This window comes from Amborella trichopoda, chromosome 11 (assembly GCF_054954075.1).
Source record: "Amborella trichopoda isolate Santa Cruz 75 chromosome 11, AtrichopodaSantaCruz75HAP2 v2.0, whole genome shotgun sequence".
Taxonomy (NCBI): Eukaryota; Viridiplantae; Streptophyta; class Magnoliopsida; order Amborellales; family Amborellaceae; genus Amborella; species Amborella trichopoda.
The window spans coordinates 17,923,908-17,940,713 of NC_142346.1; the positions used below are offsets into that span (position 1 = coordinate 17,923,908).

At 39.7% G+C, this 16,806-nt stretch overlaps 1 protein-coding gene across 4 annotated transcripts in view; it reads right to left on the reverse strand.

The window, feature by feature from the left end:
- The window catches only part of LOC18444902 (E3 ubiquitin-protein ligase RGLG3), a 53,260-nt gene that overhangs the window by 20,695 nt on the left and 15,759 nt on the right, over positions 1–16,806 (reverse strand). For all 4 annotated transcript variants that reach the window (XR_016044184.1, XM_011629001.3, XM_088851631.1 and 1 more), the window contains exons 2-5: positions 7,391–7,576; positions 4,087–4,171; positions 3,779–3,919; positions 3,588–3,701 (exon numbers count right to left, since the gene is read on the reverse strand). Coding sequence is in view for 2 of the 4 variants with exons in the window: in XM_011629001.3 (XP_011627303.1) it covers positions 3,588–3,701; positions 3,779–3,919; positions 4,087–4,171; positions 7,391–7,534 (484 nt within the window). In the remaining 2 variants the exon portion in view is untranslated. The remainder of the gene's footprint in view (positions 1–3,587; positions 3,702–3,778; positions 3,920–4,086; positions 4,172–7,390; positions 7,577–16,806) is intronic.

The window sequence follows — 16,806 nt, forward strand, 5'->3', positions numbered from 1 at the left end:
GGAGAGGATCTTCTAAGTGGAGTTGACTAGGTTAATCGGTCGGAAGTCCTTGAGTTCTTCAGCCCCTTAAATTTTGGGAACGATGGCAATAAAGGTGGCACTCATGGCTTTGTGGATTATGCCTCTGTGGAAGAATTCTTCGAAAAAATCCACAAAGTCAGGTCTGAAGGTATCCCAAAAAAGCTTGAAAGGGGCCACAGGGAACCCGTCCAGTCCTAGGGCTTTATCTTTACCCAATTCAGTTAAAGCCGCTAGGATTTCAGGTTCAATAAATGGTGGTTCCAACCATTGGGCCCAATGGTCTGAGATAGAGAGAAACTGTAGATCAGACATCCTAGGTTTGGGACCTGAAGGAGCAGTGTATAAGGTTTTAAAGAAGGAGAGAATGGCTCCTTCAATCAGCGAGCAGGTCCAGGTTCATGTTCCCAACCTTGATGGTCGAAATGGAATTATCCCGGAGACAATAGTTGGTTATCCTATGAAAAAAGCCCGTGTTGTGGTCCCCATGGTGGAGCCACTTGACCCTGGACCTCTGGTGCCAAAAACTCTCTTCCTTTTTGAGAGTAGAGAAGTATTCCAACATGTGGTGGTTTCTCAGAGCAGATTCAGAAATTGATAGGGTACATAAGAAACCACCACAATAATTCCCAAGGGGATGAGAAATTACATCAGCAAGGCCGTGACATATCAAGGAAGAGACTGGTTGGGGAAAGTATGAAGCCATGTGTTATGTCCATGCTACTTAACTCTAAAGAAAGATGGGTCTTGGCACATGTGCACACGGACAGCTGAGAGAAAAACAAAATAACCATAAAATACCACCTTCACATATCTTGACTTCCTGACATATTGGATACAATATTGCTGTCTAAAATTCTAACTAAGATAGACCTTCACAGCAACTACCAGCAAATTCCATCTAGCTGGGTGACGAATGGTAAGTGGGATTGAAGAGCAAAGGGGTAATATGAGTGGCTTGTCAGGCCATTTGGTTTGACGAACACCCCAAGTAAAATTATGCACAAGATGAACCAAGCCTTGAAGTTGCTTATTGGAAAGTTCGTTTTTGTTATTTTGATTAAATTCTTATTTATAGAGATGGAAATTCAAAATGTTAGGTACATTTACTGTATGTATTGCAAATTTTAAGTGAAAGGAAACTTCATGTGAATCTTAAGAAGTGCTTGTTTCTAATAACCTTGTATTTTTGGGTTCTGCGGTCTCAGCCGATGGCTCAAGGGTCGACCAAACGAAGGTTAAGGCAATAATAGAGAGGCCTACACCTAAGATCATAGAAGAGTTCCCGAGCTTTCATGGCCTTGCTATTTACCATCTGAAATATTAAGGAGTTTCAGCACCATCAAACTCCTATAACAAATTGCATGGAGGACATTTTTTAATCGATGACAGCAATGGCTTTATGAATGAAAGTTTCTAGCTGAACTAGAGGATTATAACTGAGGCACGGGCTTCAATACTCCAAGACTTCAATAATATCTTTGAAGTACATTGAGATGCCTTGCAAATTGGCATAGGTGCTGTCCTCAATCAAGAAGAATGCATGGTTGCCAACTTCAGCAAGAAATTGAGGTGGTCAAAGGCTGATTATTTAGTACATGAGATTGAGCTTACGAGATTGTCGCACTTCATGTTTATATTCATGTATTTTTAGTTCATGTAATGAGTTTATTAGGTCAGGGGTTGATTTTTCATAACATTTCCATAAAGGTATTTATGAACTTTGCGCACTCCAATCATTTGTGCATATATGAGATTAATCCCTTATTTTCATTAACGAGTATACTGCATAAGTTTCTCTGGTTCTAAATATAGCAGCATCTGTAGTGAGACTCTAACACCACCTTCACGGAACTGTGGCAGCACAAAGAACTATAGCTGCAGTATAGCAGTTCTACAGTTAATGGTACAGTTTACATAAAGAAAATGACAAAAAACAAGAAAAATGAAAAATTCATTAAAAATCACAAAAAATAAAAAGTAATATACAACATAATAAAAAATATAAAGCAATTATAAATGATCCAGACCAAGATTTAATCAATTATAGATATAATTAATTACAAATAAAATAGGGAAAATTTGTACGTACACCCTAATTTGATGTACCATTTCCCAATAGACCTATAGATTGGAAATATATCTAGCGGCATTATTTTTTCAAAAAAGCTATCTTCTAACCCCCTAAATCCATGTGACTCTATTTTATGACATTTTAACATCCCAAACAATTTTCAAAATGACAGGCTCTCTTTCTGTCTTTTACCACCATATTTTTCCCCTTTCTCTCTCTCTCTCTCTCTCTCTCTCTCTCTCTGTATGAGGCCATGTTTTAGGGTATTAACGGCGCACAGAGAGCTCAAAGAACACTTTTTTTTTTTTGGGTGATTCAATGGGGAGAGGGTCCCTACCCTTGGTAGGAATTGAGCCTAAGACGTAGCGTTGCAAATAGTCAAGTGCTAACCAATTAAGCCTGGGTTCAAAGAACACATGTTAATGTTAGTGAGTCAGTAACTGATGAACGCTCTGCCTTATAAATGCAAAAAAGAGAGAGAGAGGGAAAAGAAGATAGTAAAAAGTGAGAGAGAAAGAGAGTTCGTCATTTCAAAATTAATTTGGGACTTTAAAATGACATAAAATAGGGTCAAATGGGTTTTGGGGGTTAGGAGATAGCCTTTTTGGAAAACTAATACCAATGGATACTTTTCTAATTTGTGGGTCTACTAGGAAATGATACATAAATTAGTGTGTACTGAGGAAATTTTCCAATAAAGTATATACCCCGAGTTTGGGGAGGTGATACAGACTCGGCAGCCTAACAAGCTCAAATTATTTGGGCAAGTCTGAGAAGACTCACTCTAAGTTTTTCAGTTTCACTGATCAATAGTCATTATGAGTGCTCACCTTCCGTAGAAATAACATAAGGGATCAGTAGAATACCATAAACGGAAAGTACATTTGTACTCATTGACGTGGACGGCATATCCATTATAGGGGGGATTTCATATGGATGTTACCAAGCACAAAATATCACTAACAGACAATTCACAATGTGGAAACAGAAAAAACTAGTGGATCGGATACTACAAGAACACTGAAGTTAAATATGTAGGACTGCTAGAGAATTGTGATTACAAATAAAAAAGAAAAAATGCAAAAAATATTGGAAGGAAGACATTGTACCCTTGCGGAGAGTAGAAAAGGATCAAATATATATCACAAACCTTCTTAATAATATGAAGACAGCGGTAGTTAATTTTTGAAGTTTGCTTTAGGCAAAAATTAAACGCTTACTGGATTAACATTATCATAATTCAAAGAAAAATATTAGAGAATTTAGCAAAGTTTCCACATCTACCACGATATGTCACTCCCCGTATACTACAAAATTCATAAGCACCATTTGTATGGAAGATATATATACCAAATCAACATGCTCTAAGAAACTGAAAGTCCTGTAATGTCTGTTAAAACATAAGATTTCCAACCCCATTAAATAAACTAAAAAAGAAAACATACACGAAGAACATCTTTTCTATATTAAGTTACCGAGAGAACAGGTCCTCTACCTGATAATGCCAAATGAGGAACAATCTCCCTATATCGAGCCAGAACCTCCTCAAAACCATGACAGTATCGGTGATCCTGGAAAAAGCTAAACACATTCTGATCATGTGTCGAAGCTGCAAAAACACAACAAAGATGAATCATTTTGAAAAAGACAATAATAAACCACATCCAACGAGAAAAAATCACTAACCATCACCAAACCCAAAGCAAGGAATCAAGTTATCCTCATCAAAGTGAGACAATGTACGTCCAAGTATAGAAATTGCTTGCTCATAGGGGTTAGGTGTGGCTCCGATGGCATGAAGACTTCTCTTGTTAAATGAGAATTTCCCTGGAACCATCAAATAATAGCACAGCCATTATTATTTATCATTCCCAATAATTCTTTTGTAGTCCAGAAAATGAGAGAGTTACACGACTCAAAAATAAAATGCTAAAGCATTCTGATATAATGCTGACTTCAATTTTGGAAAGATATCCCAGAAGCCATTCTCTTACCAGACCACTCATTGCTTTTTGTGAAATCAATTCCAATAATCAAATTTGATGATTCGAGGCCAGAGTCTCTCAAAGCAGAAGTTACCTGGAAGAAAAGATAAACGCAGATATGTGACATGCGTACACCTAATTAGTAAAACAAATGAAATTCTGAAAAAAAGGACTACTTCAGTGATAATAAGTCAATAAGGGTATCCATCACAAGAGATACAATAAAAGACTACACAATATCCTGACAACTGATCTTCTCATAACCACAGCATTGAAACTAAACAATACAATGATGGTTGTTAACTTCATCTTAAGTTAAAACTAATGTTTTCATTGAACAGTAATGAGTTACAAGCACAATGCAATTTGGGCAAAGAAGTAGAGGTTCTAAGTCAGTCAGTCTGAAATCTGCTAAAACTGTTCAAAAAAGGTCTTTTCTCCATATTGTACAACAAACACTCACAAACAATGCCTATCAAGGGTAAAGATAGATATTGCTTCACACCACATCTTCCCTCTCCCTGCAAGATACGGTAGATACCCCCCACTGCATGTCCCTCCTTTGCTGCCTCCCCAGGAATAAACAAAGTTGCGCGCCAGAACAAGAGCTGAAAAGAAGGAAGCATGACATTTCTTATTTAGAGAAATAACTAGACTTCATCACTTGTTTTCTTGGTCCCTCTTTGTGCTTGCTGTCTCCCTCATGACATTTCTGATATTTTTCCATAATTTTGATGGTGAGTTGTACACTCTTATATCCCTTGCTTGGATGTGGAGCAGTTGTTTTCCTTTTTCTTTGTCTTTGAATTTCTCTCATCCTGAATGTCCCAAACCTTAGTTTCTTTAGTTGCTATGATGCTCACAATTGATGGACTTGTTTCAGTTTGTTGTTGAAGTCAAGCCACGCATCAGTTTAGTGGTAATGTTTGCATAACTCAAAAACAAAGATTAAGGAAAATGCTTGTAAATTCTGTGATCTGAGATATTGTTCGTAAACTCTAACTCGACGTCGATGGCAGATCCCAGGCTCACACCATCAGATACATAGATGGCGAGTTTGGGAAAGAGAGTGGAAGCCAAGTCGCAGGTCCTACATATATGCCATAAGGACCAGCCATTAATTGGTTCAATAAGGCTGGGATGTACCGTGGATCTTGTAGACGCAGCTCTACTTATCATTCCTCATAACAAGATATGAATCTTTCTTTATGCTATATTCATACACCATAATTTGCACTACATAATTTATGTACCAGAAACAAAAACATAAATAAATAGATCAAATTTACCCTTTTTTTTTTTTATTGACAGTTTAAATACATAGATAGATAGAACATTTATGGGAGATATTGCAGTTATCCTCTCCAGGGAATCCATTATCCAACATTTTGGTGGAAGGAGATCTAATATCGTATAGACAGACTAATGTCCTAATCAACTAAGTAAAAAACTGTTGTGAAGCGGATCCTCCAAGGAGGATAGCCCGTACATATTCCTTACGAAGCATAATAGGCATGTGGCTCATTTTCCATAATTTTGGCCCAAGGGCCAAAACACCTGCATAACATTATTTTTTCTGACCCCAAAACATCCAAATCATTTTTCTTCATCTCAGCAATTAGCCTACAAAGGAAAAATTTGATTTGGAGCTCAAAGAATGCTCCATCAACATTTGCACTCTAAGAAAAAAATCTAGATCTCCCACTTGTTAGATAATAAGATCTAGGGTATTAAGAGCTCAAAAGCAGTTTTTTCTTCTGTTTTTTATTGGGCTTTCTGGAAGTCATTAGAAGATAAATCCATTTTCAAAAAAACAGATTCGCCCATGTAGACGGGTACCAAGGTTTCTAGACGGCCCAAAGTAGAGAGAGATAGACATCCATCTATCATGCATATGCTTGGAGAATCAAGCAAGGCCAGCATGGTCATGCATAAATCACTATTCCCATCCCTTTTCACAATACTACTTTTCCCATTCTTTTTCAAAGTATTATTTTTAACCTTTACCAGTGCACTCAGAGACATGGACATCCATCAATCATGCATATGCAAGGGGAATGGAGCATGCTCAGCTTGCTGGTCATACATAAACCATTATTCCTATCCATTTTCAGAATTTTATCTTAATTAATGTGACTCTTATACAGACATGTCCATGAACCCATTTCTTCTTTTCTTCGATATATAGAGAGACATGGACATCCATCAATCATGCAAATGCATGGAAAATCTGGCAAAGGATAGATAACATTCATAATTCATTTTTCCCATATGTTTTCAAAACATGACTTCTTAAATAAATCAATGTGGACTTTGTACAAATTACAGGTACTACTTTTTCTTTTATATTTTCTTTCCCCTCCTTTCTTCTTGTGGAAGTGTTCTCCGGCAGTCTCCCTGGGCACCTGCCTTGGGCAGAAGGCAGGTGCCTTGGGCAGAAGGCAGGTGCCTTGGCCCATGTGATTTGCTGGCCAACCTGAACCACCTACCCAGCTATGTAGCCAAATTTTAGAACACGCATGCAGTGCTCACACACATGTATCGATATATGTGCCAGTAGAAGCAAAATTTACATTTAAATCCTAGGGCAAATGCCCTACGTAGAAGGATTTTCTTCATCTCAAACTTTTGATTCCCCTTTTGGATCATGAGATGAGTAATTTAGAGAGAGAGAGAGACGGGGGGAGGGAGGAAATGTACATTTTGCTCCCAAGGGCGAAATACATATATGCCTATTGGGTGTGCGTGTGTGGGAAAAGCTTTGGTCTGCCAATGGCACAAAACCGTAGAAAACTGCCCAGATAGGTGTGTTTGACCTCAAAAATTAGAGATCTTCTATAGTCATCTTAGCAGATCAATCTAAAAACAAATGTTTTGAAGTCAAAAAAGATCTGCACCATCTGTCTTGTGGCAATTTTTCAGAGCTCAAAACCCCCCTTTCTTAAAATCCTTTTAGGTGTGAGAGAAAGATGATTTTCAAAAATCTAGGTCAAACAAATTCACCAAGCTAGGTGCTTGGGCCCATGGTGGTTTCTACAGTTTTATGTCATGGAACCACAACTATTTTACACACACGAGCAAAACTGTGAGTATCTGTAAGTCTGTCTACATGTATATCTGTGTATATAGAAGTTTTAGAAACCAAAAAAATTTTACTTAGCAAAAGTAATCCCTTATTCACAATTCTGGTCTGTTTGACAGTCCTTACCAGCTAGTAGAACTGGTCAGACCAACAAAATCAACCAAGCATAGCTGATGGACTCAATGTCATAAAGTGGGAAAAAGTAAAATACATAGAGAAATCGATAAATACCTGCTCAAGTGAGCTGAAATGATCAGCAATGAAAGAAGACATCTGTTTATGTCCACCATGACCCACAGGAGCACTCGCTTCGAAAGAAGGTTGATGCACATGTGCCTTTGCCGAAGTATTTGGACTTGACTTCCCATTTCCCATTTTTTCATACTATATCATCCTAAACTTGTCATAAGAAGATACCTGCAAAAGTCGAGACAAAGACTAATGGCCTTCATGTGTACTTGTGGTGCATCTTAGCAATGAATCAATGCATGACAGGAATGTAGCATGATCAATCCTTTGCATCTTGAAAGACGTGTAAAACTAAATGATATTGTACCTAAGCTGATTACAAGCAGTTATGGAATATCCAGAAAATGAGCAACAAAAGCAATCAAGAACAACTTACATATTCGTAAGCACTGACTATGAACTGTTGATATACATTAAATCGCATACTCCACAGATCTTCAGGAGACTAACAAGCTAATAAGTTCTTCAAGGCTAATTAATGAATGACCAGGGGGTGGGGAGGGCCGGATTTGCTCTTACACAAATACTACGCAATATGGGCTTAAAGAATATGAGACCCAGTCCACCACGAAAGAAAAACCATGGGGGTTACTACCAGTTTTAATGTGGTCAGTGATAATCTTTTCTTTCAGGGTCATGCCCCTCGGAAGTGGTACAAGCCTCTCCAATGGAATGGACAGGGACAGGGCTGAATTTAAAGAGTTATCTATGTCGTGGAGTTACTAATCCAGGTTTAGAGCACCTTCATTTGCCACCATGAACCTGTCAATCCTTTGGAGGATTTCTAAAGGTTTCCCTAGGAGTTGAGTCAACTCTAGTGAGCTGTATTGAACCACTAATACCGTTACGAGGAGGGGTAGATTGTACGCTCTTTTTTTTTCAGGATCTGCACGAAATGATATGCGAGGTCGTTACAGACTGTAGGTTTGCTACGCGCCTTGTTTTCAGCTGAGTCAATAATCGGCTTATGGCCATTAGTGTGCTCTATAGGCTATGGATTGTCGAATGACACTTATTTCCTCAACAAAGTCATTGAGAACTTGTTGCCTGGCATTTATCGTGCCCATTAATTACTTCAATTGATTTTTACAGTGATGAGAGCCATAGGTGTGACATGGTCTAGTAGATAAGATCAAATCCAAAGCAAACTCCCAAGGAAGAAGTTGCTCTCAAACCACAACTGATATATAGGACAAAGGGGGGGCTAGTACAACACGCAAGGTAGGCTTAAAAAATAAGGGACAGCAGGATTATGACAGAATTGAGGTCTCCAAGTTTGAATATGGTTAAGAAATGTGTGGCCCATAGGGTAGGATCGAATGTACGTTGACAGAGAACGTAGATAAAATTAGGGAAACAATAAGGGATAGGTGCAAAGGGTGTTAAAGGTGTTTAGGTTGATTGTGGGTCCTGCCAAGGCAATTGACAGATTTGATAGATATGTACTGAGATTTGGGGCAATTTGGGGTTGCTGGGATTAAGGGTATGCGTGATGGGTTTTGGAAGGGGACGGTCCAGGTTATTAGGTTTAGGAAGGTTCGATTAAATGGGGTAGAAATCAGGTTATGAATTTGATCAAGGGAATCACAGATGGGGAAGCGTGACACGTGGAAAGATAAAGGGGCCCAAAAGCACCAATCAGTCCTAAAGAATGATAAAGAACCTACATGCATACTTAGAACTACATATACAGAATAAATATAAAATATACGCACTCTTTGCTCTCCCCCTCAAATTGGTGCATGTCATGCATGCCCAACTTGCTCATAATGATATGAAGACAGTCTCAACCCATCAGCTTGGTAAAACTACTGATTTCAGTCCTGGCATATGGAGTGGATAGTTTTTTCTTTCACTTTGAGTCTGGCAAAATGATGATCATATAGTTTTTGCTTTCACTTTGTCTGGTAAAATGGCAATCAACCTTGACGTCCTTTGTCCTCTCATAGAAGACGGGATTAGTGGTGATGGAGATAGCAACTTGGTTGCATAATGCATAGATATAAACAATGTGATGTGCTTTCCCATCCCACTTAGGAGTGCTTACAGCCACAAAACCTCACATATAATTGATGCCATGGTTTAATATTCTGCTTGTGCACTGGACCGCACAACTATACTCTGCGTTTTGCTTCTCCAAGTAACCATCTTTCCCCCTATGATGATGAGGTAGTTGATTGGAGATCATTGAGCAACAGTCGCATTCAAAATCTGAGTGGCAAATAAATCATGAGAAGGTCTGCGCCTTAATACAAGTGATGCAGGAAAATGGATAAATGAGGCCAAAACCAGCTCACTAACCATCAAAATAAGCCGAATTTAAGTGGATTTGGCTTTCCTTGCACAAAAAAGTGACCCCCCAACCCTAAATAAGGCTTTTTGGCACTATTCAATCCGTTCCCCTCAACAGTGTTAGAAACCTAAACTCCCTAGGTCTTTGTATTACATTATATTAAAAAAAACCAAAACTACCCCCACTTAAGTTAAAACATTACAAAAATACCACATAAATCCCTTCACCAAAAATAAAACATAAAAGATCCCTAAACTGCCCTAACTTTAATTAAATCACTAGAAATAACTAGAAAACTGCAAAAACAGGAATAAACTAAAAATAACTCCTCCAAAAAATCATGAGAATATCCTCTTCACATATTCTGAGTATCTTGGTTTTCAAGACTCTCAATTTGCAGAATCCGTGGCCCTTCTGAAAGGGCTCCAATGCTTCGATCCCTCTTGGGGTCGCTCACTGGTAGTGGAGGGTGATGCTAAAAACATTATTTCTGGGCCTGTGGGACTACACGCCCACCATGGCAACTGTTATATATGTTTTATGAGATTAACCACATTTGCAGTGATGCTAAAAACATTATTTCTTGGGCCTCTGGGACTACACGCCCACCATGGCAACTGTTACATATTTTTGATAAGATTAACCACATTTGCAGTAAGATGACAGTATCTTGGAGGCATATCTCGAGGACATCGAATGGGTTCGCCGATTTGATGGCCAATGATGGAGCTGACGCCCATGACAAGGCCTAACTTGCCAGTTTACATCCTCCCCCACCTAGATTTTGCTTCTGGATGCTCTTGTCCCTGAATTTTGTTTATGGATGTATCTTGTATTTTCTCTTTTCCTTTCTTTTACTTGTATATGTGCAAGAATGATGTAAGGGGAAATTCCTATAACCCCATTTTGTATATGGTCTTCTGACCAATTCCTTTTTACCAGGAGTCTCCCTAAGAGCCTCCTGGAATAACCTTGTACTCTCTCTTATCAATACAGAAGTCAACATTTCAAAAAAAAAAAAAACTCCTCCAAAAAATCAGTCTTCTCCTCCTGGATCTCCTTGCGACCTTGGGAAGTGGAACATTATAAAAGGGGGCATCAAAGGATGGATTGACTAAATCAAAAGGCTCAAAGACACCTTGGCGGTTGGCTGTTCCAGCAATGCGAGATGTCGAACCCGCACCAATCACACTGCCTTTTCTTCCAAAAGCACCACCACGGGCTGCCACCTTATTCCCCCATCGCTCGCACTCCATTTGTTCAAGGGTCGTTTTTGCTGAGTTTCAAGCCTCTTTCCAAGGTTATAGACCTCATCAAGAGTCTAATAATGCTGCAACACCACCACATCTTGAATTTATCGGCGCAAGCCATCCACATCGCAAGCAATGGACTGCTCCTCCCGCTCGATCACATCACTATGGGCAGTCAAAAGGTGAAACTCATCTATGAATTCATCTACCAACCTATCTCGTTGGCGCAACACATGCATCTTTTGATATAACGACTACAGATAATTTTCAGATAGGTATCAATTTCTTTTTCATCTTCTCCCAAGTGCTAATTTTGGGCTTTTCCATCCTCTCTCGCCTTGCTCTCAGCTGTTCTCATCATACAGAAGCACCTTTCTTCAATTTAATCGCAATAATCTCTACTTTTTCATTCTCTGGCACAAACATGCAATCAAAGACCCTCTCTATTGTATTTGACCAGTCTAATGAAGTCATCGAGCTGCAACTTTCCTTCAAAATCAAGAACATTTTGAGTGTTGCAATACCTCCAATCATATTCGTCTTCACTCAACCATCCTGCGGAGCACGATAGTGAAAAGGGTTGTACTCAATATCATCTTGGACGGACAAAACTTCATCTCGCTCATGATCCTACAAGCCACCTTGTAAGTCTTTGAACTTGTTATCTCAGATACTCTATCTCCTAATCCAGCTCATCATGAGGTGGATCCATATGAATACACTTGCCTCAACCTCTTCTTGCTACCATAGGTGCACTAAATTCACAAACCCTACGTAGAGAACCAACAAAGCTCAAACCAACAAGTTCTAGGCTGATTTGGCGTAACTTGGCCTAAAATCAGTAAACACTAGACTTCTTGTAGATTCCTAGCTTTTTTATTGAAGAAAACCTAGGCTCTGATACCAATTTGATGCAGAAGATGGAGAAAAGGGGCCAAAAACAGTTCGATAACCATAAAAACAAGTCAGACTTGAATGAATCTGGCTTTCGTTGTACAAAAAAGTTACCCTATAACCCTAGATAGGACTTCTGCCACTATTCACGATCTGTTTTTACAGTTTACGCCCAAAAAGACCAAAACTACCTCCACATAAGTTAAAACATTAGAAAAAAACCCCATAAGTCCCTTTACTTAAAATAAAACATAAAAAGATCTCTAAACTACCCCTAACTTCAATTAAAACAGTAGAAATAACTAAAAAACTGCAAAAACAGCAACAAACTAAAAACAAACTCCTTTAAAAAGTTGGCATTCTCCTAGATCTCCTTGCAACCTTGGGATGTAGATCATCATAAAAGTGGTCGTCAAAGGATGGATTGATTGGATCAAACAGTTCATAAGAACTTTCTTGAATAGTCAAAGGACTGCCAAGTGCATCAAGAAGTCCTAGCCAGGAGGACCATGTGTAACATATTTTAAAAGTGTGTAACTGCCTCTAATGGTGAATATTATGGGGCATGCATAAATTGGCTCACCCTACAAGCAGCATTAGTGATACCAGGACATGTAATGCTCAGATAAATGAGGCAACCGACCAGCATCTGGTACATGCCCACATCACCATGAACCTCTCCTAAAGTTGCATCCAGCTTGGTATTAGGATCAAGTCACACGTGAGAAGTTTAACTGCAGATTTCCCAGATCACTATAAGAGATCAAAGTTATACTTACACTGCGAAATAAAAACTCGTTGCTTAGAGGTAGCAAGTTCTATACCAAGGAAGTACTCAAAGTGCCCTAACTCCTTGATATCAAACTCTAGGCGAAGATGTACCTTGAAGAACGATATGCCATCAAGATCATTTGCTCTTGGTGAAGATGTACCATGATGGAGCACATGCCATCAAGATCATTCTCTGCTACCACAATGTCATCAACAGAGGGTAGTACTATGAGGTCTTCAATGTTCAAAAAGGCAGAGGCAGCTGCCTAGGCGGCCAAGGGTCCAGACTGGCTAGGCGGTTGTGAAAGTAGGAATGTGAACTAGAACAGTTTATGCAGTTTAAAATTTTTCTTTTTCTTAACCGGCTAGAGCACTTATAAAGGTCGAAAGATTACAAAATGAACTCAAAAGAATAAAGTCAAAACACAAATTTGAATTTTTTTCCCATGCTAGTCCGCAGCCCCCCATGCATGCGCGCATGCGTACGCACGTGGGTGACCCCAGTAGGTGTCCGTGAGGAAAGGGTGGGTGGTGTGGTGCGGTTAGAACCAGCAAAATAAAAATGAGATAAGGCTTTCCTCGAAGTGAAGGAGTCAGATACACCCGAGCACGTAGCCCACTTAGATCATGGTGCATGTATGCACTTGTGGAAAGCCTCTCGATCACTCTGGTGGACGCGGTTTGGACTCAACCCCCTTGCTCTCTTCCCAACTCGATTTCCTCTCGAGTCATGCGCATGTAGTGGCTCAGGTCCTATGGACTCCTAGGCTTGTTCATGGCTTGGAAAAATTCAAATGTAGGCTTGGTTTGGAGTTTTGGTTGTCTAGGTTCGGAATGGGTTCAATAGGGTTTGGGTTAAGCGTAGGGTAGAACATGTGAGTTCGTGTAGGCTAATAGCGTGCATGTAGATTAGTCGGGCCAGGCTAGGGTAGGTGAGTTCGCGTAGGCTAGGTGAGCTTGGTTAGGGTAGGTGAGGCTCGTGTAGGCTAGGCAGGCTCGGTTAAGATTAGGCTAGCTTAGGTGGCCAAGGCCACAATAAGTGAGACTCGTGCAGGTTAGGTGGGCTCAGTTAAGGTTACGCTAGCTTGGGCAGGCTAGGCTAGGCTTATGTGTGTTACGTGTGAGGAGAGGGGTGATCGAAATCTACTAGCCCTCCAACATCACCTCCCCTAGGAGGTATATCAGCAGTGATAGGAAGGTACTAAGCAAATGGCCCAAGTACCACGGAGACTTTTCCAAGGGTATTACCCCGAACGAACCCAGTCGTACTTCCCAAGGAGAAAACCTCCATAGATAATGGGCTAGGTAGGGCACAGGGTAGAGTGGGGTTATCTTCTAGATAGGGAGTAGGGGAGAGAGCGGTGTATGGCCGTCTAGGTAGGGAGTAGGGTAGATTTGGGGGGTGTATGGTCTAGGTAAGGAGTAGGATAAAGGGAGGAGGCGTCTCCCTTTGCACAAAATTTCTAACTCCTCTCTCAAGGGCAAAAGAAGTTTCAACAAAGTACAGGGCAAAAAGAACCCTCACTCTCTTTCTCTCCCTTGATTCAAGCTCTTTCCATTGATTTAAAACCTTTCCAAAAGCCCTTTAACATTACATATCATGGGGTCTATATAGAGGTCACCCTTGAAAGAAAGGTGTACACTCAAAACCCATAAAGATTGTTCTAAAATAGAAATAATAAAAAATAAAACAAACATTCGGAATAATAAAAAAGTACCAAAAAGGATACCAAGAAATCATGCAAATGACACGCAGGTAATAAAAAAGTACCAAAAAGGACACCAAGAAATCATGCAAATGATGCATAGGTCCCCAAAAAGGAGCCTCTCCCATCCACATCGCTTGGGTCCTTTCGGCTTTTCTAACAGCGTTTCGAACGATCTATCGTCTTGAAAATGTAGATCGTGTCGAGGTGATCATTTTGGTATAAGATTTGCATCGTATCACTGAGTTTTTTTAATGATGTCCTCAAAACTTTTCATTTTTTTGGTTTTCGTGCAAACTTTATTTTCCTTTTCCACTTGATCTTGTTAAAAATGTCATGTTTATTGCTTTGTTTTAGCCGGCAAATCAAAGGGGATGTCGTCATGGTCGTTTCGCACGAAAATCACTTTTCTGGCGACTCAAAATTCATGCCCACTTACAAGCCTTGAACAAACGTCTTCTCAAACCCTAATCATGGTGTTTCTTATCTCAAAAATAAGCTTAGCGAGCTACGATCGAAATGCACTTGTTTTTGGGTCGACCCGATCTCTGGGCATTGCGTTACAAACATTGGAGCAAGGATAGGTCGCGCATACTAATTTTTTTCATAAATAATTTTCTTGCGACTTTCACTCTAAGATCTCTCTCGCTCCGGTCATCGGTTTTGTCCATGGCATATTGTCAAATTTTCGAGTCCATCGAGGAGCACGACATATCCGAATTTGAGCTCGATCCGACTTGAGGGTCATAAGATATGAGCATGCCAAGTTTGTCTCGCTTTTGGAAGAAGGTATCAATTTTTTACTATTTCTGGAAACTGGTTCAAGTTACCCTTCCTTGAATAGAAAACAGCCTATGCATTTAGGTATCAATTTTTTACTATTTCTGGAAACTGGTTCAACTTACCCTTGAATAGTAAACAGCCAACCCATTTTTGAAAAGTGGGACTCAAGAAGGTTCATTAGGAGTGAAACTTGGTAATCAAGGGCTTTTCGGCCTTTTGGAGACCATTTGAGATTATCTTCAGAGTTTTACCATGGTGCTCAATGTACACGCATAGAGCACAATACTTCTGACCGTACTCTCTTCCTGCCTCTTCACACCTTCACCTGATTGGAGCGAAACCTGGGGGATTACTTCAGGGTATCAAAGGCCACTCTTGTGCAACTTTTGGGGCGGAGGTGATGTCTTTGCAAAGACTCTTCAAAATCTGGGCTTATTCCACACGGGCTTCTGTAGTCCTTGGGGCATAACTGGCACATTAAGGGTGTGGTTGCAACTGCCTCCTCTTTCATACGCATGGGGGGAGGTTAATCAACAACTACCACTCAAACAACTCTTTACTGTATAAAGGAAATTACACAAATATTAACTTGAAAACAAGAAACCTAGACTGCAGTAAACAAAAGCGAAGTGCCAAAAGATTACCTCAATTGGACTTGATACACCCCACTCCGGGTCTCCTCCTCTGATGGCACATGGGATCAAGGTCTCTAGTAGATCTCGCATGTATGGGAAACCTTGGCTAGAAACCCTTAAGCAATACGAGAGCTTATAGAACAAACTAGGTCTCAGACTATGTGTATGGGGTGCCCCTCTAGGTTCACAATAGTCAAGGCGTGCCCCCCTTTTTCTTTCAAAAATTTTACTAAGTGTTGGAGGGTGGCTAGAGAGATGAGAGAGAGAGGGTGGCTAGAGAGATGAGGGAGAGAGAGGGTGGCTAGAGAGATGAGAGAGAGAGGGTGGCTTGCCACCTCGAGGGGAGAGAGACAGGGTCAGAGAGAGATGTAGGTTGTGGTGTATGGTACCCCCACTGAGACAATATATAGACTTGTAGTTAAGGTTAGGATTTCTAAGGTTTAACCATCCTTATAGAGATTTCATCTAGGCCATTTATCAAAGGAGACCTGTGGGGTGAGCGATCTTAGCCTTACAATCTATGGATCAACCATCATAATCCAATAGAAAGTGCTAGAACCTTATCCATCAGTTTCCTTAATCTAATTCTATCAAATATTTAGTGTAATGCTCTTTCCTTTTATTTCAATTCACTTTCTACAAATGCTTCTTTTGAAAGGTCAAATATCCTCTATTTAAAAAATTCATATTTTGTTTAAATTGATTGAATGGCCTATCTTGCATGCCATCGAAATAAGAAAGAATGTGCATTGTGTGGGGCATGCCAATGGAGCAAAAAATGGGCCTCACCCACCTCCGGACATGATCTATATTGGTCGGGCCCATAGAGAAAAATGGGCCCTCATGTGTATATTAGTAATTCCATAATTAATAAAATGATTTTTAGAAAACATATAGAATTTTATTTTTCTTTGAATTATTAAATACCTGAAAATGCAGTTTAAGCTAGTTTAAAAATCCATTTTTATAAAAAAAATATCCAGAGACATCCAAAAAATTATTTATAGTCAAATTAATTATTTCTAAATTAATTTGATGGGAATCAGATCCAACTTCGTTAAGGAAA